The 23693-nt window shown below is 45.0% G+C and overlaps 2 protein-coding genes across 2 annotated transcripts; one reads left to right on the top strand and one right to left on the bottom strand.

Moving 5' to 3' along the window:
* Nucleotides 1-2473: 2473 nt before the first annotated feature.
* Nucleotides 2474-10068, top strand: HACD3 (3-hydroxyacyl-CoA dehydratase 3; the record flags this gene model as incomplete). The annotated part of the gene is made up of 11 exons (XM_079540762.1): nt 2474-2560; nt 2701-2743; nt 3401-3474; nt 4778-4942; nt 5726-5777; nt 6146-6256; nt 6659-6786; nt 7274-7386; nt 7943-8049; nt 9007-9138; nt 9992-10068. The coding sequence occupies 11 exons, from the start codon at nt 2474-2476 to the stop codon at nt 10066-10068; spliced, it is 1089 nt and encodes a 362-aa protein (XP_079396888.1).
* Nucleotides 10069-12696: 2628 nt separating this feature from the next.
* INTS14 (integrator complex subunit 14) lies at nt 12697-22415 on the bottom strand (the record flags this gene model as incomplete). Its single annotated transcript, XM_079540895.1, has 11 exons — nt 12697-12948; nt 13957-14022; nt 14371-14489; nt 14587-14720; nt 14947-15091; nt 16631-16723; nt 17248-17390; nt 17494-17612; nt 18729-18884; nt 20717-20824; nt 22194-22415. 11 exons carry the CDS (start codon nt 22413-22415, stop codon nt 12697-12699), a joined length of 1557 nt encoding a protein of 518 aa, XP_079397021.1.
* Nucleotides 22416-23693: the final 1278 nt, after the last annotated feature.

Here is a 23693-nt window from a genome sequence, read left to right as displayed (position 1 = left end):
ACCTGCTATTTCACATGGAAAATCTGAAAGGAAAAGGAGATGCATTTCTGCTATGGAAAACAGGCTGTCATTGCTCAGCCTTTCAGAACAAAGCTAATAATTTCATAGATCCACATAGACTTATTAGTGTTTGCCTCTTTATCGTAACACCTCTCAATTGCTCAGTTCAATAAATCCTTCCCTGTTAAGCTCAAACTTCATTCTTCCACCCTGTGAATGGCAAAACTAGCTTGATACATTGATATCAGAATAAAGGCTGATTAGGACTGTATCAAGAGCTGGGACAGCCAACTGCTTAGCAGATACAGTATTTGAAGTTGATTCTGAACCTACTGGCCATACACAACGGGGCTGGGCAACCATCATTTTCCTGTAATTTCTCCTTTCAAACAAAGCTGTGAAGGGTCTAGCAATACCACCACAATGATACCATCTACAAGCACATAATTACAATTTCTGAACAGATTCTTCCAAAAGCATGAGGCCATACAGGAAGGTGACCCAGTGAAATGAGTGTTTTCCAAACTGACTGACCTGATCTTACCCTCCTGAACAGGTTGTTCAGTTAGCAGATATTTCTCCCTGAAGTTAGCCGTGCTTTACAAAGCATATCCAAGCTAGACAAAACAGCCCAGAGATCTGGCAGTAGGAAACCATAAATCCAAGATCTGAGTGCAGCTCCAAAAGGATCCCAGCTATAAACTCCTACACATAATCCATTAACAAAGACAGCAAGGCGTGACGATTGTCAATCCTCAAAGGCAGCTTGTTTTTTCTATATATAAAATGGAAAGGCTGCACAACTGTTTGACACGCTGCTATAGAACAGGCAGAGCTTGCTGGTCTGAGCTTGCCAAAGACACTAATGAAAAACAAACCGAGCACCTGCATTCAGCAAACAGGCACTAAAGGGCCAAAGAATTTCAAGGCATGGGCTTGGCCAGCACAGCTACCCGAGATAAAGCTCCCTGATGGACCGGCTGCTCCTGCTGCTCTTCACAGATGAGAGGAAGAGATTGCATGCAACTTGGATCTAGCCCATTTTAACACAGAACACCAACAGCAGAGCAGGGCAAGTCTCAATCAAAAGCATGTTTGCAATTTTGCACATCCAAACACAACAAAGGGAGGCACTTCTTCTGTCTTAACACATTTACAACACGAAAACAAATCAAAACGTAAATCTCGTAAGACTGAAAGGCCATCCCAGCCCCACACAGCACAGCGCTCTGCTCAGACTGAGCTAAAAACCGGGCATAAGGCTTCAAATCTGAATAAAAAAAAAACCCCAAAAACTTTCAGCTACTTCACAGAATTCCAACAAAGAAAAATCTCCCCTCCCCACCTACACGCAGATGCCGGTATGCCTCAACCCGACCTACTTCTCAGACACCCCTCCCAAGAAAAGCAGGAAACGAAGAGCGGCGGCCTTAAGAAGCAACCTGGCACGGACGGCAAAGGCACGGCACCGGGCTTAGCGCGAGGATCTGCCCGAGATCGCTGCCGCCTCGTTCTGCCACGGAACGCACCGTCCTTACGTGCGAGCTCCAGCACTACCGCAGCGCAGGGCCGTGCCGGAGGGGCAGACGGGCCCGGAGCGGGGCGAGCAGCCGCGGGGCTGCCCGAGCGGCCGGAGGAAACGGGCAGAGCCCGGGAGGAGCCGCCAGCCACGGTGCGGCGGGCAGGCCCGGCCGAGGGCAGCGAGCCGAGCAGCCCGGGGACAAATCCCCCACCTTCTCCAGGCTCGGTGCCCCTCCAGTGCTACCGGCGGTTCCCCGCAGGGCGTCCCCGAGAACGCCGGCTGCCGTCCGGCCCCGCTGCTCACGGCGCTCCGCGGCTGCGATGCTGCCCAGCCGCCCCGCCGGGCGCTTCCGCTTCCGCCAGATGGGCCGCCGGGCTGCTCGGCTACACCGCGCGCCCCCTGTCGGCGTGGAGGAAACGACACGGCTTCCAGCCCGGCAGCGCCGCGCATAGAGGGGTGGGTCGGTAGGGCGCCGCCTGCTGGCCGGGAGGACCAGGCTGTGCGGGTGAGGAAAAGGGCGGACGGCGCGGTGCGCGCAGCCCTCTTGCTCAGCACAGCGCTGTCTGAAGCAGCCGAGGGCTGAGGCCGGCGGTACGGCTCCCCGACAGCCCTCGGCTTCTTCACCAGGACCGCCATCGCTGTCACCAGCTCAGGGCTGAAGCGCACAGCTGAGCACAGAGCGAGGCGGGGGGTAACACGTATTGCCTCAGGGCCGCCTTAGAGCTCTGAGAAGGACGAACGCACAGCCGCGCGGGTCTGACCCGGCACCCTCAGCTCCCACCATCGCACCTCCCTCAGCTCAGCACCTCTCCGAGGTGACGCGCGCACCGCGCAGGCGCACCCAGAACCCCGCCCTCCCACTCCTCTCCCCGCTCACCTCCGCGCGCACCGCGCAGGCGCAACGGCAGCCCCCGCCGGCTCGGGAGCGGAGCGGCGCGGTGGGGCTGCGCGATGGCGGGCTGCAGCCTCCGGCCGCACGTGCACTGGGCGCAGCGGCACCACGAGCTGTACCTGCGCGTGGAGCTGAGCGACGTGAAGGTGCCGGTGTCGGTACCGGGGGGGCGGGGATGGGGCGGTCAGGGGGTTCCGCTGGTTCCGCTGCGCCGTGTTAGGGCCCACCGAGGGCTATCGCGGAAGTGCCGGTAATGCGGTCTCTAACAGAACTCGTCCCTTTGCAGAACCCGGACATCAGCATCGCCGACGACGTGCTGCGGTTCCGAGGTAGGGCTGTGGCCGCTGCGGGCCGTGTCTTATCTCGTAGGCAAAGCGTTGCGCCCCGCATTTACATGTGGGGGACGTTTCCGTGTCCTTCTGTCCGTCTGCCGAGCCCACAAAGCCCCGTCTGTGTGCGTTATCGCAGCCCCATTTGGAAGGTAAAGCAGCTCCTTCGGTAAAAGGCCCGGCCCGGCAGCACGCTCGGTTCGCTGCTCAGCACGTCGGGGTGCCGCCGTCAGTGCGGGTCGGTCACTTCTGTGGTCGTTTTCCCTCTATCCCGGTGGATGCCACCTCCTTGGCGAGCGGCAGGCACCCGATAGGGCACGGCCACACGTGCCTGCACGGAAAGGAAACTCGGCACTGCCCGCAGCGCTGCTCCCAGCGGTGGCTTCCCAGCCGGGTTCCATCGGGCACGAGCAGGCAGTGCGGACACCCAGCAGAGCTGTGGCTCCGTTGGTTCCTGCAGCTCCACGCCTCGGGGGGTTTCATCTTTGGGATCCCTTCCAGCACGGGATGCTCTCTGATTCCGTGATCGTCCCTCCTAGCGGGGCAGGGGAAGGCACTGTAAAACCAACGCTGAATATTCCTGTGTGTCAGATGTACTTTAAAGGTGCGTGGGACTCGTTAAGTACTTTTTGCTGATCGTCTGCTCTTGTTTCTTAGCTCAGGGTCATGGTGCCAAAGGGGACAACATCTACGAGTTTCAGATCGAGTTCCTAGAGCCGGTTGAGCCTAAAGTAGGTATTTCTTTTTCTTCTAACTTCTGCAGAGAAAAAGTTTTTGTGTTTTTGTTGTTGTTGTTGTTGTTGTTTGCTTGTTTGTTTGAGAAACATGAGAAGAGAATGGATGTGCATGAAGTCCACGATGTGCTGTTAGGTCTTCCTGGTGACTGACTGCTAAATGCTACGCATAGCAGTCCTGTGTTGCTGTGCTCAGCCACCATCCTGCCTTAACGCAGCTCATCTCACTGGGGAGCCTTGATAGGAACAGGGCCTTAAATTTACCATGGCTGCTACACGGTAGTTACAATTTGTACAGGGATTTAAAGCAGCAAGATAGTGGGAGATGCCTGCAATAGTTTGTCTGATGCAGCTATGCCTTGGAGAGGAGGGGGAACACCACAGTACAAAGTGTCAGTGTGGCTGCTTTTACAGCCCAGCAAAATAAATTCATGAGAACTGGTGTTTCTGGCTTGTACAAATTCCTTGGGTTGCCAGTACTGACACACTGCAGGTCTTATTGCAAAACACTGTTTTAATTGCTGTTGTAGTTCAATAGGAGAGAGCTTGGCTGGAAGAGCAAACTCCTGTAGGTGTCTGTGAAATCTGGCTTCGTTTTTCAAAACCCTCCAGGGCGTGGAAGAACTCCAGGCTCTGCTCCCAGCAGAGGATTTGTGCTGCTTACTCCTGCAGTCACTCCGGGATCCATGGTTTGGCTCTGCTGCTTTGGCAAGGAGGAGGCCGGAGGGTGGCCATCAGTGAGGGACAGAGCCTGTGCCAGTAGAAGCTGTAAATTACAGCTGCAGCCTTCAGATGTCCTAGGAGCACAGAGCCAGCCTTGACAGAAGGAGTGCTGGGGGAACATCAGTTACAAATGCAGGTCATGGCTCTTCCTCTCACCAGAGCAGGTTTCGTGTGGGATTCCCTGTTTTGGAGACGTACCTGTGACTGACGCTAGCATTATTTTTACCACTGGCTAAAGGAAGTGGCTCACAGTACGAAACACAAGAATGCCTAAAGCCACGGTCTGTAGGTTTTGTGTGGGATTGCTAGCACCAGGGGCTGTGCTAACTGACTGGTAGGATAGTGCTATGCAGTGCAGGCAGGCCTTCCAGTTGGTCATCAAATCACAAGTTCCATAACCATCTTAGTTGCCATCTTCACCTTGCGCTTGGTTTCTATGGCATGTCTTGGGCAGCAGGGAGATGCCTGTCCTGCAGCAATCTATGTCACCTCTGCGTTGTTGGTGGGGAGCTCAGGTATCAGCCTCAGAGCTCGATGCTTAGGGCTCTTGTTGATGTGTACTCTTGTCTGCCTCCAGCCCGTGTGCAGGGTGACTCAAAGGCAGCTCAACATCACTGTGCAGAAAAAGGAGAGTAACTGGTGGGAGAGGCTCACCAAGCAAGAGAAACGCCCGCTCTTCCTCGCTCCGGACTTCGATCGCTGGTTAGACGAATCGGATGCTGAAATGGAACTGAAGGAGAAGGTTGGTCCTGCAGGCTCGGAGGGTTTGTGCTGCCAGTCACAAAGCAAGGATTGCTGTGTATTAGCTCTGTGCTGGCTGATGCCTGCAGCTGAAGGCTTGCACTTCTTGCCTTACACTGTAGCAGTCCTGTGTGATCCATATGAGGGTCAGATTAATGTCAGAGACACCAGTCCTGACATTGCTTGTCTAGGAAGCAGGAACTTGTTTCCACATGTACTGCCACAGTACTGTTTCCTGAGCTGCAGGGCTGGCTCTGACTTTGCATTCCCACCATATGGTAAATTCAAGCAGCTTAATACAGCAGGGAGGTGAAAGCCCATCTTGGAAAGCACTTGAACGGAACAGACTACGTTTCTGCTTAACTGGTTTAAAAAAATGCTGCCCTATTCTCTGCCACTGAGGTTAGTGCAGAGGCGAAAGAGCTGCTGCAACAACAGAAGCAGCTGTGAAGGTTCTTCAGTTCTCTTGGCTGTGGGAACAGTTCTAAGAAACAGTAATAATTGTGAACACAAAAATCAGCTGGCTTTTTCAGCAAAAGCACCTAACTGTTAGAGCACCACATGCTACAGTGAAGGCTGTATAGCCGGTTAACACCCTCTGCCTTTTACATTACCGTTAATTGTGGATGAGAAACGTGCTCTGTTTTATGCAGGTGAACATTTAAGCCTTCTAGCAATTGGCTGCTTAACTGAGTTTTAAACCTACTAGCTTTGCAGTAGGGTAGTTAACAAATCAGTTGCTAATTACAGTAACGCTCGCTAAAACCTTATCCTTCATCTTAAGGAGGAAGAAAAGATTAACAAAATGAAAATAGAATCCAGAGTCCCAAAAGACCGTAAGTAACTGTACCTTTCTGGTGTGGGAGATGGGGAGAATCAGAAAGCTTCTGTAGCTCACATCTGTGATCTCATGGAGCAATTTTGAGTGGCTTGGTGTATGCTGGAGGAGGATCCTTGTATTATGAGCAATTTAGAAATTCAATACAAATTGCCTGCGGTTCCTAAGGAGTTCAAAAATCTGACTAACAAGAATTCTGTTCTAGCAGATAATAAAAGCAGGCAGAACTCACAAAGCACACAGCTACTCTTTTGCCACAATCAATAGTTTCCCTTTTTGTAAGCTGCATTTTCACAGAAAGCTTGGTTTGCAGGAGTGCGTTTGCATTGTAGTCTGCTCATCTGATGCATTTATTATTGATTTCAGCTTTCAAACACCTGAAGAAAGGATACTTAATAATGTATAATCTTGTACAGTTTTTGGGATTCTCTTGGATTTTTGTGAACATGACAGTACGACTGTTCATCTTAGGAAAAGGCAAGTAATAAGCACTACTTTATCATTTCAGAGTGTTGTTTTTAATACTTTTTAAATATCAAAGTCTAAAGGAAGATATATCTAGGAAATAAAGTAGTAAATCTATCACCAAAGTGCACAATGAAAGCCATCACATTTTCAAGGATAGGAAAATACTTTTTTCTTGAAGTGACAGGTGTGTATCCTAATGAGCCATGCTTGTACTCCACCAAGATTTCATCTCAAGAAATCAGATGGAAGAAAACTTCTTGCTTACTGCCATATTGGTATTTTTGAAAATAAGCTAGGCAGAATTCTTTTGGTTTTGAAGTGAAAATAATTCATTCTGCTGAGGTATCAAAAGTTATGCTTCCTTCATCTGAAGAGCTGTTTGTCCTTAGGGCAGTGTCCTGTGTCTTACAGATTCTTTCTATGACACGTTTCACACCATTGCTGACATGATGTACTTTTGTCAGACCCTGGCTTTAATGGAAATCCTGAATTCACTGATAGGACTAGTCAGATCACCACTGATTCCTGCTGTAATACAGGTAGTATTTTAAGGTTCTTCTTGCTCCTCCCGTGTTTGAAGTAAATGTGTATTTTACTTCTTCTAAGCAATATAATCTTGCTGTCCCTGAACTAGAGAATCTCTTATTCAAGTGGCAGATATCCAGGCTTCCCATACTCTGATGTGGGAGGCTGTCTTCTCTTGTCAATTAAGTATGATAATTTGGAACAGAAGAGAATCACCGAGCAAAAAGTAAATGATTTTGATTTGATTCCCCTTTTGTATCCTGGTTGTGGTTGTTGTGAATAAAAGTGAGGTTAAATGATTTAAGACGAGGTCCCTCGCATTGGAGCCAGAAGAGAAAGGTGTGCTTAAAAATCAGAGGTGACTGCTCAGCTGCACAATTAAAAGCTGGGCACAGAACTATTTTGCACTGGAAAAGTAGATAATCTGCATGGTTTTGACAGCAAGGACTTGCTCTTCTGTTAAAGAGTGTGAGTGTTCCACAATTTGTTTTCCTTAAACAGGTATTTGGAAGAAACTTTATTTTGTTTGTTGTCCTTGGAAGCCTGGAGGAAATGCAGAGCAGAGCTGTGGTGTTCTTCTTGTTTTATTTCTGGAGCATCATTGAACTGTTCAGGTCTGTGGGATTTGTCTTTAAATGGGTGTGTGCAAAACAGTGGGGTTGTTTCCAAGAACCTTTAGCAAAGATTTTGATCTTTGTACCTTTTGGAAGACTGGCGCAGAAATTGGCTCCAGAGAGTAAAATTCCCTTTAGACACTGGGTGTCACAGCCAAAAGCTGGGACAATATGGGAGTCTAAAAGGTAGTGCTGCCCTCAAAACACATGTTGCTTTCTTTTGGAAAATTTGGCCCTCTAGTTGAAGTATGCTTAGACTGTGATTAAGCGGGGTGCACTGTGCTCTGTTTCTCTTTCCAAAGAAAATATTTTGAAATGTCTATTCAACAAGTCAGGCAGTTCAATTCATCCAAATGATCAGAATAAGAGCTTTAATTATGTAAATTGCCAAGTAAGGGTGAGTGCATCAAGAGCCAGAAGAATGGTTTTTGATTATTTTTGTGTCACTTGGGAGTTATGTTGACTTTCCTATACTGCAGATATATGCAAACTTAATTCTGGCAGCAGCTTCTATTTTAAACAATATCTGTTTCTTCTCACACTTAATTGGCTTCAGGTATCCCTATTACATGCTTTCATGCATGGGTATAGAATGGAAACCTCTAACTTGGCTCCGTTACACCAGCTGGATCCCTCTGTACCCTCTAGGCGGCTTGGCAGAAGGTATGCCCAAAAAAGTTTAATAAATGAAGATAATTCTGGGCAAATAACTCAATTTTTGGCTTGGCTGCTGGACTAAAGACTAATAGAACAGCAGCAGATAAGTAGATGTGTGCTTTGAGCTGAACCAGATATAAGTATTTCTATCTTCCTTACTGAAACAAACACTTCTTGAATTTGATGTGAACAGAAGTCATTGTTTTGGGCACTGGAGAGGAAAATAAAGGCAGCAAAAGGCTAGTGGAACAAAGTGACCAACGGTGCACTGCAGACCATGCAGGCATTACAGGAAGACAACATTCACTTCCCTTTGCTGCTCTAAAGTGCTGTTCTTGCTTTTGTCTGCTACATCTGCTTGGTCAGTTGTGCTGGGGCTTGCACCAGCACAAGAGACCTTGCAGTTATCTTGTAAATCACTGGCACAGAACAGACAGGAACCAGTTCTTCCTATAAAAGCATCCTAACCTCTTCTGAGATAAGCATAGTGCTTTTCCAATGGGGCTGTGCTCCCCTTCAGCTTTGAAGCCCAGGGAGAGGACTTGATGGTGAACTCTTCTGTCTTAACATCTGAATTTTTAAAATGCCTGTCACTGCTTAGCATCTAGATTCAACAAATGTGTTGTAACCATACCTGTCAGAGCTTGCTTCTGTGAGCCAGGAGTAGGCTGTGCATTGCTTAATTCCTAATAGAGGAGAAACCATGCCTCTTTCCTTTCTGGGGCTATTTCAACATGGTAACCACTGCTGGCACAGCCCCTGCAGGCTACATGATTGTGTACAAGAACAATGTCTTGCCAGGCAAGTTTACCATGCTTACACCTTTGTAACTAAACTGCTCTACTGCCTGGTGTAGCTGCTTACCATTATACTACATTCCTTAAATAGGTTTGATTCAAACGTTAACAAGTAAAATAATGAACACTTTACCTGTGTCTGATAACCGTGGTTTTCTGCTTTCAGCTGTCTGTCTCATTCAATCCATTCCCATCTTCAGTGAAACAGGAAAATTTAGTCTGGGACTGCCAAATCCACTGAATGTCACAATCCAGTTTTCATTCTTGCTTCAGATGTATCTTATAGCCTTGTTTTTGGGTAAGATATTTAACTCTATTTCTCACTGTTGAAAATGAAAGGGCAGTTTCCTCTGATTAAGTATATTTTTCCTAAGAAAGATAAATTCCTGTGTCTTAGAGATCTTGACAACACTAATTTGCTCAAGGCTAAGTACCATCCTCATTGCTCACATACTTGTCAGAGAAAGGAACACAGCTACAATTAGCACCGGCTTGCCCCTAAGGAGAAGTCCTTATTAACAAGTTAGCTGCATTATCCACAGTTCATTTGAGTTAAAAGTGAAACTTTTACATGTATTTGTAATCTCAGTATGCTTAATTTCACCCTTTTACATTATTTGAGCTTCAGAATGATTTGGTGGAACTCTAAACATAATACCAAATTTAAGAAAATAGTTAACTGTGTTATAACATGACATGTTTTTGCAGGAAACAATTATAGAAGGCTGTCTAAGTAGTAGTGTATTTAAAAAGAATGCTGTTTCACATACCTGGTTTATTTGTTATATTTCCTAAGCATGAGATAACTTTGTAGTACATGCAGCCAGTATGTCTACGAATCCAGAAATCACTGAAGTCAGGGAGGTTGACTCTCATCTATAACATTAAACTGAACTTTCATTAGGTCCCCCCCTTGCAGACCTTGCTTAAAGAACACCTTCAGCTGAGACTGACTGAAACACCTGTTTGATCCTTTCCCAGTTCTGCACAGATTTTTCAGTGACAAACCCACCTAACCCCACAAGAAAACACTAGCACTAGCTTTCATTAAACTATTAAACTGTTGAGGGTTTTTTTGTTGAATTTGGTGCAGCCATCTAGCTTCAAAGTGATGCAGAGATGTCCTATGGAAACACTTCATTCTTTTTCAGGGTTATTTGTAAACTTCCGATATCTCTACAAGCAAAGGAAACAGCACCTCGGACCAAAGAAGAGAAAGATGAAGTAAAGGAGGATTCAGTGCTTTCTTATCTAACTGATCTCAATGACAAGATAAGCCTCCCATTCTTATGGTTTTATCCACTGTAAAGAATTTTGTAAAATTACATGATCATCCTAGATTCATGATTTCATAGTGAATTCAGGTAACATTCCCATATCTCTTGTTCCCTTTCAATCAAATGCATGCATGACATTTACCACTGAACAGCTGCATCTAAACTTGTATCATATCGACTACTGTATTAGGGAGAAATCCTACTATCTGCATATAATATGCTTATAAACGGTGGAGCAGCACTAAATAGAAATAGTGTTTATATTTTGATTGGATTTTGCTCTTTCGGTATTGCATGCAGAGAGGACTTCTGATGTAGGGACGTACCAGTAGCTGGGCCGTGCTGTTCCTGGGGTGCATCCTGACAGTAAGAGAAGCACAGCCTGATGTCAGTGTTTGGGTGTTATTAGCAGTTGGGATAAACTTCCTCAGCACCCACACCCCCTTTTCTTAGGCAGCATACTGATGTTTTAATGCTGCAGCTCAAACAAAGTACTGCCATACCAGCTTAGTCTGTTTCTAGGTTAGTCTTAACAGAGTAGAAGCATCTTGTGGACCGTACCAGCACCCATGTACCTGTAGCATCAGTAGGGAAAGGAAGCTGCCACTGTGTCCCATGGACAGAAATGTTTTTCTGATTGATAATGTCAGCACTGAAATACAAGGAGGCAAGAAAATACAGGTACCAGCTTTCTCCTAGCATGTGAACCCCAGAAGAACTCCATCCCATTCACACAAAGTAAAAATCTGGAGCTGCCCTGGGAGACTGAACTCCTCTGATAGTTCCTACCAGGGCTGTGGCTCCCTTATTGCCTTGGAAAAGCAATCAAGAATGTCTTTCTACTTCATTTTATCAGCTGCACGTTTAAATTTGTGTATATGCTTTCTTGGCTGTTCCCTGATGGGATGGAGTGATGGGTTGACAAATAATCTATTATTTTCATGCCATACATCTCAGTAAGGGAGATCCCACCTAGAGTTTGAAGGGACCCTTTCCTCTGTATTTGCTTTAAACAGGAGCTGTTCCCTTCACATCCCAGGTCACGTACTCTCTTACCTGAAAACTTCTGTTTCAGTAGACTTCATTTCCACGTGCCCTTCCTCACACCTAGCCTCTTGTAGTTGATTCTCAACTCCTCTGGTCCCTTTAATCTAGTTTAGAAAAACTATGGTTATAAACAAGCTGCTTCACAGCTGCTGCTGGCCCCAGGGTACTGCGAGCAATACCAGCAATCCAGATAAGGCACCAAAGCTGAGATTAGCTGAAGTGTCATCTTACTACTTGTGTTATCTTTTTCTACTGTGAAATGACATGAATCCTCCTGGAAGTTATTTTCTATACTTAAAGTTAACAAACAGCTTACTATTTACGACATGGACCGAGTGATTATTACTGGAAAGGAAGGAAAATAGTGCTATAGAGACAGTACCAAAAAACTGATACAAGCTCCACACTGCATTTCACAATTGTTTTGTCAACAAGAGGCATGATGCAACTTCTCTTTAAAGATACGTGAGGCTCACTTGCAGAGGAGAGTGCAGGTAACTTTCTCAAGAGCTGAGCATAATTTAAACACTATTTCACTACAGTACACACTGTACATATGTTAGATGTACATCGAAGGACTGAGTTAGCTGGCTTGGAACAGCAAGGATCCCTTTCACACTTTTAATTTCTTTGCTGGGCATTTAAACTTCTGTTATAAAATCTGTATGTACTCATACATGATGTTTCTCAGTGAAATTGTGGTACCTCGTACAAACTGTAATGGATCTTAAATGACTGAGTTTTTGTCCTTCAGAAAGAATGTGTTTCTATTAATAAAGATTTACAGCCAGATTTTGCATCAGTTCAGTTGTTTGCTTTTTCCCTGAATGCAGTAAGCTGTATAATTTATTACTTAACTCTCATGATAAGCAGATGGAGTCTGACCTTCACCAAGTCGATGTTTTAGGCTTGTGCATGCCTAAAGTTGCACACTGCAAAGTTGCTACGAGAATGGAACAAAACAAACTTCTGAAGAACTCCTTTTTATTAAAATTACACAAATAAAAAATTTGTCTCAAAAGATTAAGTTACTTTCAAAAGCATAAGCACTGCACTGCCAGTGATGTACATTATTGCCATACAGATTAGTAATCAGTGATAACACCTTGAAATTAGCTGCATGTCTGATCTTGTGCACTGATTCTCACACACTTTCTCTGGACTACTCAAATCCATCTGTAAAACAACAGTAGCTGCCTTTTAGGATGCTTTTACTACTGATTTCATTTATATATCAACCACATTTGGGAAGGCTAAAAGCCACAGAGAATCTGAGGCCTGTGATGCTATGTTCTCTGTCTCCTCATATGCAACCTCCAACACACCAATCGCTATGGAACACTTTCTAGAGTTTCTAGGCCTGACTGAAGCTACCACAGACAAGCTACATGTATTTGGAGAGCACTTATGCAAGTGAAGTTCCCTGTTACAATAGGAAGTTCCAGTAATTAAAGAAGCCGTAGAAAGTAAACGAGACAAGAAAATTTGAGTGACACGAGTCTCAGTGTAGAGAAGTTCCCAAATTGGAGACTTTACATTCTTTCAGTGCCAGTAGCGGGAAAGTCTGTCTGCAGAGGAGCAATGTTATGATCATAGGCAGTGTACTCTGATGCCCCAGTACTTGCCACTTTCAGCTGCTGAGCGGCGTGTGTGAGCTGAAACGCCGCGTCGGGGTGAGCCGTGTCAGGAAGCAGGGTGCACTCCCGCTCCAGCATGTCTGCCACACCTTTCAAGAGGTCCAAAAAGCCAAAGGCCAGAGCTGCCTTTCTCAGACGGTTAAGTTCCTGCAAAGAAAACTCCTTTTATACAAAGTCTCGTGGTGGCTTTAAAAAGATATATTACATTTCTTACTGTTAAATGCAAGTTTACTCAGTTAAAGGAAAATGACCTGTGTGAAGTGGAGCTGCTGCAAGATGCCTAGCTGCTCATGACAAGAAAACGCTTCAGGACTGAGGATTACAGCAGCACAGGCAAAGAGCTAGTTTTCCCTTCATCCCTACTTAGAAATCCCTCACTTCTCCTTTCTGTGCATTCAGCTATTGTGTGTGCTTGTTTTGTGTCCCTGCTGGGAGTGGCTTCCAAGCTGGACCTGACCAATTGCCGCCTCTAACCACAGTGCCCAGAAAAACATAAGATCTATTTTTCTTCATTGTAAACTATGATAGCTGCTTGTGTGCATGTAAGAAGTGTATTTGTTCTTCAGGTCTCTGAAGACTACAATAATAAACTGCTTCAGTACTTTTCTTACAAGAGAAACAACAGTTACCTCTGGCTACAGCCCAGATTATGGGTTTTTATGACATGGCCAGAAGTGCCTGGAATTTTGTTTCTTTGCTTCCCTTGTAGAAAAAACATAGGATATAGTTTCAGGTTCAGATAGACACTCATGTTCTTGTTCCTCTTTGACCCCTCAGTTTGTTTCTGCCTGGACAAAAGAGTAAGATCTGCACGTAAGTTCACTATCAAAGTAACAGGGTGACTCTGGACAAAAGCATAAAATCTGCACTGAAGTTCACCATCAAAGTAGCAGGGATCATAGGGTCACCTGTAAACGTGACACGTCTGTCAGCCTGGCAAAAAAATGTAACGGCAGGAAACCAGACTTCCCTGTCTCCAACTAGTCCATAAAAAGGACCCAAGGTGTCTCTTCACAGAACAACATGTGTTTCTGCAGAGCTCTTCAAGCCCTGCACAGAACGAACACCCCACATACACACAGTACATGCTTCTTGGTCAGATGCACCACTATCACTACGGATCAAAAATTCAGGCTGGCTTGTAACAAGACTCACTTTATAGAAAGTCTGAGTTTTTTCAGGGAGTTTCCGTGCATTTCTCAAGATCTTCTGCACATCAGTCTGCAGAAAGGAAAGAAAAGATCTCAACTGTTGGGTAAGCTGCAGAAAAATGTCCACACTACTTACTGATAAATAATCCTGACCACAGACTAGACTTCAGCTCACAAAGACTGAAACAAGCAGTAATTATACTAAATCCAATAAAGAAAGCCAGATGCAGCTTTCATTAAACAAACTATGCTTTCTGATTGCAATTTAATCATCGCATTTTACTGAGGCAGTTGTTATAAAAATGAAAGGAAAGCAATAAAGCAATTACATCAAGTGGATGAGACACACACAGACTCCATTTTGCTGCTGAGAAAGCTAGTGCTGATTAGAGTAAAGCATCAAGTCCAAAATCTGTACCTGGAGGCCACTTGGTTTAATCCACACAGTAACGTTCTGTGCATAGCTGCGCTTGTTCTTGGGCTGCAAGGGGAAAGGACTCTTATTGTCATCATCTCCATAAGGATTTTCCTTTGCATCTAGGGAATAAAAAGACTTCATGAATGAGATCTGGCAAGGTCACTCATGCAAGAAAATGCCGAATTCCAAAGTTACTCCAATGAATGAGACCAGTACCTGAAATAGGTCCAAGCTGTGCCATCTTCCCTAGCCATGGAAGGGGCTCAGGACCAGGTTCAAAGAGTGACATCATGAGGTTTGATTTCTTCTTGCTATCAGCTTGTGAATAGAGCATCCCATACCATTCTGGCCTATTGAAAAGAGCAAATCCCAAAGTCTGAACACTTTCCAACTGTCTTAACACAGAATTTGCCTTTCTTCCACTGTGTGGAGAGTCACTATTTGTAATTAATACTGGCAGAAACATGTCTACAGTTAAAAATCCATGGCTTTGTCTAGTGATGCAAGTTCTGTAGAGGGTGAAGCATAAACGAGCAAAGTAAGAGAGATCTTTCAGGCAGACATCCAGCTCCATACCCCAACTGGACGACAGCCACCATGCCTTCCACTTTCAGGCTCCCATGTAACAAAACACAGAAGTTGGGAATTTTCCCAGCAATTTGATTAGCTGAATTCTCATCTTCGGTGTCATCTGTGATCCCGGGTCCCACCTCATCACCTTCTGGTGAAGAAAAGCAAACAGAGGGACAACATTAATTCAAACACAGTACTTCTATTCCCACAACACTACCATTCCGTATCCTCTGCCATGAAGAACCTTTAATCCAAGCTTCATTCTGCAAATATACTTTTTAAGTGGCTTCCCTTCTTAGGAAAGGCTGCTGTTCCCATGCTCAAGCTATTCTTGAACTGATGGTGCTGTAATATCAGATTTTTTGAACACAACCACCAGTGCTTATCACAGCAGCAAAGACTGAAGACACTCCTAGTGCCTCCTAACCTTCCAGCCACCTGGCTGCAGCTGCCCTCTGATCTCCTCACAGAGCTCTTTATACAATCACTCCACAGCCTGTGCCAGTCAAAATAAGCTGCATTAATCAAGATTCATGTTTTTATTTGCTTGTTTATTTAAGTTACCCAACCCATTTCATGAGAGGGCAGGTAATCCCAGACAAGGGAGCAAAAAAGAGCAACCGAAAGTGGCAGTGACTGGCAAACCCTTCTGCTTCAGCTGAATGAGACTGAATAAAACCAGCTCTATTCAACAACATAACCTTCAGTAAACACTCTTCTAGAACAAATGGCTGTTAACTGTTGGGACAAAGTGACAATATAATGTTCTATGATTATTCTACTGCATTGTGATCACAAAACCTCACACATTTAACAAATAACTCTTCAAATAAACCTCTGAAGAAATAACCTCTGAAGAAACTAGAAGTGCAAAGGCACCAAGAGTGGCAGTTAATAACACGGCTGCTTCTGAACCAAAGCATCCTGAATCTCAAGCCCACCTCTCCCTGTGCAATTTGTGGTCATCACGAGAAACTTTCTGTGTTTCAGCAATTGGAAAACAGCTATGATGTAACTCTTAATATCTTTTAAAATGAAAGGCCTAGCAGGATAAGAGCGCTAATGCAGAGACGGAAGCACATCTGGGGCTTCCACTGTTCTTTATCAAAAGAAATCTCAGTTTCTTTTAGTTCCATCCCAAGACCTTGACAAAAGGAGTTGGGAAGCCCTTCCCAGCAGACAAGTCACTGCAAGCCACAAACATGCTCAGTCGTTCTTGAAGCCTGCACAAGTTGTTTGTAGAGATTCATATACACTTAGACTCAACGAGCAGTAATTAATGCTGAAGAACAACTCAGCAATCTAGACTTTACTCAGATCAGATTTTTCACAGCAAGAAATCATTCCAAGAACGATTTAGAAGCCAGTATTAATTATTCATCTCGCACCACATACTTCATGACCCATAAGTATCTGTAGCTGTAAGTTTAATATTCTCTACTCATAACAATGGTACAATGACACTGTTTTCTCTACTAATTCACTGCTTTGTGTACAGATGGTTTTTCCAAAGAACACGCTGTTCAGAAAAGGACAGATCTTCTGTCCAAGGTTTTGATCTTAATGCAAACATGTGAAGTGTCCTTAGAGACATTTGGCATAAAGCATAACATTTCCTTCTCAACAAAACCACCACAGCCATTAGAGGGGAAGCTTAAAGCAGTTATCAGTACAAGAATTTGCTTACCTCTGTTAAGTGCAATAGGCAGCACCAAGTGTCTGGATAAGACAGGAGGGCTAGAAATGTCAGCTATATCTACAAACCCAACAATTTCTAGATCTGTGGAGAGACAACAGGTTTAAGTGAGCTGAATTAAGTCTGAATTAAGTCAGAGCCAATTCAACACCACTGCTTTTTACACCACTGTCTGAAGCAGTGAGCAAGGGAGCACAGCAGAACCCTGACCTTCACTGGGATAGTAAAGCACAAGTATCCACATATAATATCATGGCATACATAATTTCCAACACAAACACACAGTTATCCATGAATCACATTGCCAGACAAACACAGAATCGTCTGGTGCCACACATATCAAGAAACTATATCATCAGTGACAGATCTTTGCAGAAAGAAAGCAGGTGAAACTACACAGGATAAGATACAATAGTGGTGGAGTCACCGAGCCTGGGGGTGTTCAAGGAAAGGCTGGATGTTGTGTTGAGGGACATGGTTTAGTGGGAGCTGTTGGGAATAGGTGAACGGCTGGACTGGATGATCTTTTAGGTCTTTTCCAACCTTGGTGATTCTATGATTCTACGATTCAAATATATTTAAGTAAAAAGCAAACAAAAACTTGTTACCTGTATTAATTGCTTTAGGAATGGGGTCTATTTCTTCATCTATAATGAAAGGTTCTGGCCTGGGAAATACTTGCACATCAGATGTTAAGTGGCCACACTTGAGAACAGCATGGAATGGTGTATAAGCCAGGTCTATCAGCTTTCTAGAACAAGGGAAAAAATGAGATCATCAGGTATCACTCATTCTTTTTATGTTACGTTTGTTTTCTTTACTGGAAATCTCACAAAGGCACACTGTCTACTAACCCAAACATGGACTGTACATTCTTCAGGCAAAGGGGGCCATCAATGGTAAAAATTTGCCCTTCCCCATTGTTTAGGTCTATGAGCCGTTCCAAGCAGTCTAAGGAATCCGTGCTCTGAAGCTGTACAAACAAACCAAAATGTTTTGGTTAAGCTTTATTTTCATTCATTTTACTCTGACATTTCTTAACCAGCATGTTTTCAGAGAATATAAACACAGCAAAATGTTGTTACCTTACTCCTTTCTGCATAAACCAATATCCTCTGCCTCCTAGGAAATGCCCTCCTTACGTTGCATTTGCATGCAGATACAGTATTTGGACCAGAAACACAAAATACATTGCTTTATCTCATTACATTCTGCTTCCAAAGCAAGGTTCAAGCAACCAACAATCACAGAAGCTCTCAGTCTTCAAGAGCACAGGAATGCCTTAAATACCACATCATTTTATTGGTAATTCTAAGTCTCCAGCTCCTTCAGGACAATACAGTTTATGAGAGGAAGGATATATCTTTCTCCTTGAGTTTCTAGAGAATGCTTGTGAAAGCACCTCAAGTTATCAGTAATAGATTTACTTCAAACATTGTACCAATAACTGATGTGTAAGCAATACTTCAACCCATTGCTTAATAGAGAGGATCAATCTTGACAAGAGACCCTGAAGAAGAAATATTTATTGAATCCCTAAGTAGAAAATCCTTCTATCCATGACAGCATAGCTGTCAAGATAAAAGCAAGCTATTAATAAAACATAAGTTAAGAAACTTTAATCTATACGAGCTTACTTTTAAACGTTTGTATTTAACAGGATCCTAACTATAGCAGATTTTTAAAGCTAGTACAGAGATGTTCAAAAGATTCACTCAAAACGAGCAGAAGTTGGCTTGAGCACTCTCTCTTGGAGACTCAGAGTTCTGCTTATTCCAATTTCCAAACAATTCTGCTGTTTTAAGTGTTCATCATCTCTGCAACATAAGTCATTTATTTAGGAATAGAAACTACATAATATTCTCCAGGAATAGGATTAATAAAGACAGGCAACTTTATGAGTGCAATACTAGCCTTCAAAAAAGATACTACCATTCAGTTTTACCAAGTAGCTACGTTAAATACTAAACATCAACTAAGCTTTAAGCACAAGAATATCAAAGCGTGCTTTGTGCCAATCTAATTATTAGGTCAGATGATAACAGTAATTAACCAGCACAATCAAGAAGGTACATGCTGAAGACATCACCTCTTCAAGGTTTGCCATGCACATGACATACAGCTTGGAAGGGAAAGGGAAAGGCAACGGAAATCGATTGCTTTCGCTCCGCTGGTTGTGAGTAGCTAGTGAGTGCCTCAGGGAGCCTCTGCCGATCCCCAGGCAGCCATCAGTGACAAGGACAACCTTGAAAGAGAGAGACCAGATTAGCACTTCGAGGCAGGGACGTGTTTCTATCTGTAGAGGGCAACTAAACACCGACACGTCGCAGCAGCCCTCCCAGCAACACACACTTCTATACCGCAAACCCCTTCTTACCCTGCCATTCCTCTGCTGAAGAATTGAGAGTAAACTTTCCAGGTACATAAACGAGAAATAATAGATGTAACCACTGCAATTAAATTGCACACATTATAAACATACATTTCACTGTACTAAGGCTAAAGTTGTACTAAAATTCCAATTCTATAGCTAGAAACACACTGTGGTCTGCACAAGTATAGCCACTTGTAAGTGTAAGCTAAAAGCACAGTAACCAAACAGTCAAAAAGCAGTCTGCTGCTGGCGGACTCAGGAGCTTCAGGTTTACCTTCAGACAGAAGGTAAAGCCAACCATGACCAATTGTCTGCAGGAGCTGGAGGGCAGCCCAAGTTCCACCACAGGCCTCAGCATACATAGTATGTATTACTTTAATTCTTTGCTAACAAATACAGCTGCAGGATGCTCGTGTTCTGTAGCAGAAGGCAAAAATGCACCTTCTTCCCTTCCACGGCAAGTCTACAATTACTGCCTGCAGAAATCTGCCCTAGCAGGTCACCCCAAGTAACAAAACCATATACACTCAGCTGAGACCCAGTCATTTCCAGAGGAGAAAACAGCTCCTCTTTCAAAACAGCACAGCAACAGCAGGCATTATTTTTTTGGCTGAGAGATAAGGAAAATCAAATCCAACTGAAACGAGCGTGTATTTGTTACAGCCAGATTTTTACTAACCATCTGATCTGCTGCTCAGCAGAAATGCTTTTTACTGTTACAGAATTCTGCACAGTACATTCCCCCCTGCCTTTCATCACCCAATAACATGAAGTTCCAGTACAGTGAAACACGACACAAACAGGAGATGAAATTGCTGGGAACTAATCCAGGCTTGGCTGTTACATCGTTCCAGTTCTTTGTGTTGAATGTCTGCTTCTCCAGGGTGCCTTTTATCCTGGTTATATTACAAAGTATCGCCTAGACAATAAACCTCCATCTCTTTCTCCTAAAGGACTATTGCTTGAGAGATGTTCTCAGCCTACTGAGCTGTAAAATTAAATTGAATTAAATCCTGACCCAAAGAGCAACAGGCTCTTACCATCTCAGAAAACTAGGGGCTAACGCTAGATTTTGCCATGAGAGATAGCAAATTCAGAAAATTGAGGGCTAAAAGCGGAAGCAGCAAATTCAGAATGCTGGGAGCTGCTAAGATTGGATGGACAGTGCAAACAGATGCACACCAAAATGACTCATCAGGGAGAGAGAACAGATCAAAACACAGTCAGCAGTACTCCATAATGTTGCCTGAGATCTGGAACTGTTACAGATCCTAGCAATCATCAGGTACAGAAAGACAAAGGTTGCTGTATGTGTGACTGTACTCCTTCCAAACTGACCAGGGCTCCTGGGACAGAAGACTGCATCCATCAAAAGCCAAGCTTCCTAAAGAAGGCTCTGAGGCCACATCTTAAAACACAGAGAACACCACTGACACACAGTGTCCCCAGACACTTCTCTCTCTCTCTGCTACAACACACTTCAACATAGAACTATCTGGATTTTTGCTGCTTAATGTTATAATAAATACTACTTTCTGTTAATATCCCAGATACATCCAGAATAACAATGCTTAGTCTTCCTGTGGTACCAGTAGCTGAGTGCTGTGAGTATTCCAAACTTTCAAATTGCATTTTCTCTCTTCAACTTCCAGGGAACACAAAGAATACGTGAGATAATAAAAACAGTGAAAAATCAGTCATACCTGGCAAGGAATTGCTGCACCCCATTCCTGCTGGACAATATTGCAAACCCCAAGTAGTGCTGACTCTAAACAGGTTTTGTCATAATCATCCATATTACTTAGGGCTTCCTGTAAAGACAAACAAATGATTGGTCATTGCTGAGTAAAATATCTCTAATGGGAAACCCAAAAAGTTATTCCCAGCTCTCTGCTAAGTCAGTATTTTTGCCTTGGTTTGTAACACAGCTGCACTGCAAAACAATACAAAGTGCTGTGTTCTTACATATGACCTGCACAGTTAAAAAAGAAACAGTGAACAATACCTTGAGAGAACTATGATGGCTGACTTTGAAGGAACTAATAATTGTGAACACAGGTCTTAGGGAGAAAATAAAAAGCCTCAAAGAAACAGGACAGTTGGAAACTGAAGCGATGTCTAACAAAGTATTTATTTCCAATTCTATTCCAACACTTAAGGAACAATAACTGCTTGCATTCTGGAAAAACTCCAAACACAATGCAAACCACCACGTTATCTCATAAAACGAGCTTTATTTCTTTTCTGCACAAAGCCTCATTAATGAGACCATGAAGACACGACACTTCAGAGTACAAAGTGTACTGGCCTCACCAAACAGCCCTAAGGAATCTAGCTCTATAAATCCTCCCAGGAGTCGCAACAACTCTAACTTCTAAGAGATCCAGAAAGCAGGCCACAGAGCTTGTCTAACACTCTAGTGGAGAGAAACAGAAATCACAACTCCTATCACCATTCTGTTTCTATAACCACAAATAGGCTTTTCTTCTTAAAATGAAAACTTCACATTGAACACAACAGCGTAAGAAGAGTGCAGCTGTAAATCGTGCTGCCTTGTGGCAAGGATCTACCATTTCTTGTTGATAGTATACACAGTAACCAGGTATGTATCATTTTGAGCTGACTCAGAGACATCTGGTGCCTCACAGCATTCATACAAAATGTCCCTCTCAGGCTCCTTCCACAGTGCCCCTACTGCCTCTCACATCTTCCCGGCCTAAAATCACTTTCTCCTCTTTCTCACTCATTTCACCTTACTGTTACTTACTCATTTCACATACTGTTAAAAGCATCTTCACTCTACCAAATCACCTGACTCAAAAACATTTCAGATGTTCCTTCTGCTGCCTCCTATATCAAGAGTAAATCAACAAGTACAGAGGAAAGCACGAATGTCACAGAACCACTGCTGTATACACAAGCTTCCTACGGCAGCCGTCTCCTCCTGGTTTTCTCCATCCCCGCTTTTAACTTAATTAACCACGCTTGAGACATCACCTGCAAAGGCATAACTTGCAAAATAGCGAGCATTTTATCTTCATTTTAAGGATAGGTAAAAGCAAACAAGGATAAAATACTCCATTAAGACACCGTGGACAGGACAGTACGAAATCACATCATTCCACTGTAATTCTGAAACAACACCGACAACTGACTGCTCTCAGGTTCCACAAACCCTACCTGCAGCGTGTTGTAATCTCTGGTGAAGGGCACCATCAGCTCCCAAAGCGATGAGAACACCACCAGGGCTGTGAACTCCAGCTTGTAGTTGGTGGCCATGTGCTCGAACAGCATGGTCAGGCCGTGCACTGCCAGGTGCTTTCGCTGGTACTCCTCAGAGCCCTCCACCGACACCGGCCGAGTCATAGAGAGCGACACGTCCATCACCACCACCGTCGGCATGATGAGCCGTTCTGCTCAGCCACCACAGCACAAAACAGAGATTCACTGAGAGAAGGGAGAAAAAGACCACAGACGGTTACTGGAACGCAGCCGCAATGGCACACGTTGCCCTGGCCTTGTCAGGATGGCTCCATACCCGCCCTCTCCTCTGAAGAAAGGAAAGCTACAGCTGTTTTCCCCCCAGAACGCGGGTTTCGCACAAACTAAACCAGCAGATGAACGGGAAGCACACGGTCCGGGTGGCTGCGAGGCCCTGCAAGCGGTGTGCTAAGCCTGGGGGGCAGCAGGGGCAGCCCGCGGCCGGGGACAACCCCAGCCCCCGGCAGGCTCTCTCCACACAGCCCACCCGCTCCCAACCCGGGCTATCTGGCGGGGCTGAGAGGGCAGCGCGGCCGCCTTCCCCGCAGCACCGTGAGGCACGGCGGCGCTCACCGCAGCGCGCCGGGCCGCCATGGGTCCGCCGCGATAAGCGTCCCCCGGAACGGCGGAGCGCGGCGGGAAGGGGCCGGGCTGCACGGCCGCTCCTCACGGCTCCCAGCCGGCTCCTCGCACGCCTCAAGCGGTGGAGAGGAAGGCCGGGCGCAGCCCGCAGCCCCTTCGGGACCCGGCGGTGGTCAGTGGGTTCCAGTCCCGCATTTGTCGAACCCAGCAGCAAAGCAATCCCACAAACACCTCACCGTTAATTCCTACAAATCCCGCAGCCCCGTGTTTGAAACGTTACCAGCCCCACTCCTCTCGTGGCAAACAAAGCCAGGTGTTCGGTGTGCCAAGTAAGGCCTCAGCGCAGCTCGCTCTGAGGAAGAACTGCAGGGTCAGCACCCAAACACACAGCCCAAAAGAATCGTATGCTGCTGCCTGGAGGAGATCTGCAAGCACACGCAAAGCCCAACAGAGAAAGGGAAGGTGAGGAAGGGAAAAGCGTGCTCTAAAGAGATGTTGGTGAGACAAGGAGGGCAAGGAGACATGGCCCCTCATACCGAGGGATTGCAGAGGTGGAGGCACCATGAGGAAGAGCTGTTCCCTCGCCAGACGTCAGAAGGTCGATGGGATCACACTGGGCCCAACTCATCCCAATGCTGTTTGAAACACTTGTCTGAGTTCCGTACTGCTAACAGCTCAGGTCCAAAAGGGACTGCAGACACTCATGCCGGGCCCTTATGGAGAGAAACTGCAAGTGGATACTTCTGTGGGACTAAAGCAGACTGAACAGAAATGTGCTTTCAGAATTCAAACGCGGTCAGAAGGAATTAAAACCAGAACTAAGTGCAGAAATGGAGC

This window comes from Tetrao urogallus (genome assembly GCF_951394365.1).
Source record: "Tetrao urogallus genome assembly, chromosome: 11".
In the NCBI taxonomy this organism is placed as follows: domain Eukaryota; kingdom Metazoa; phylum Chordata; class Aves; order Galliformes; family Phasianidae; genus Tetrao; species Tetrao urogallus.
Note: the sequence above shows the minus strand (reverse complement) of the source record. Positions and strands in the feature narration are given on the sequence as shown.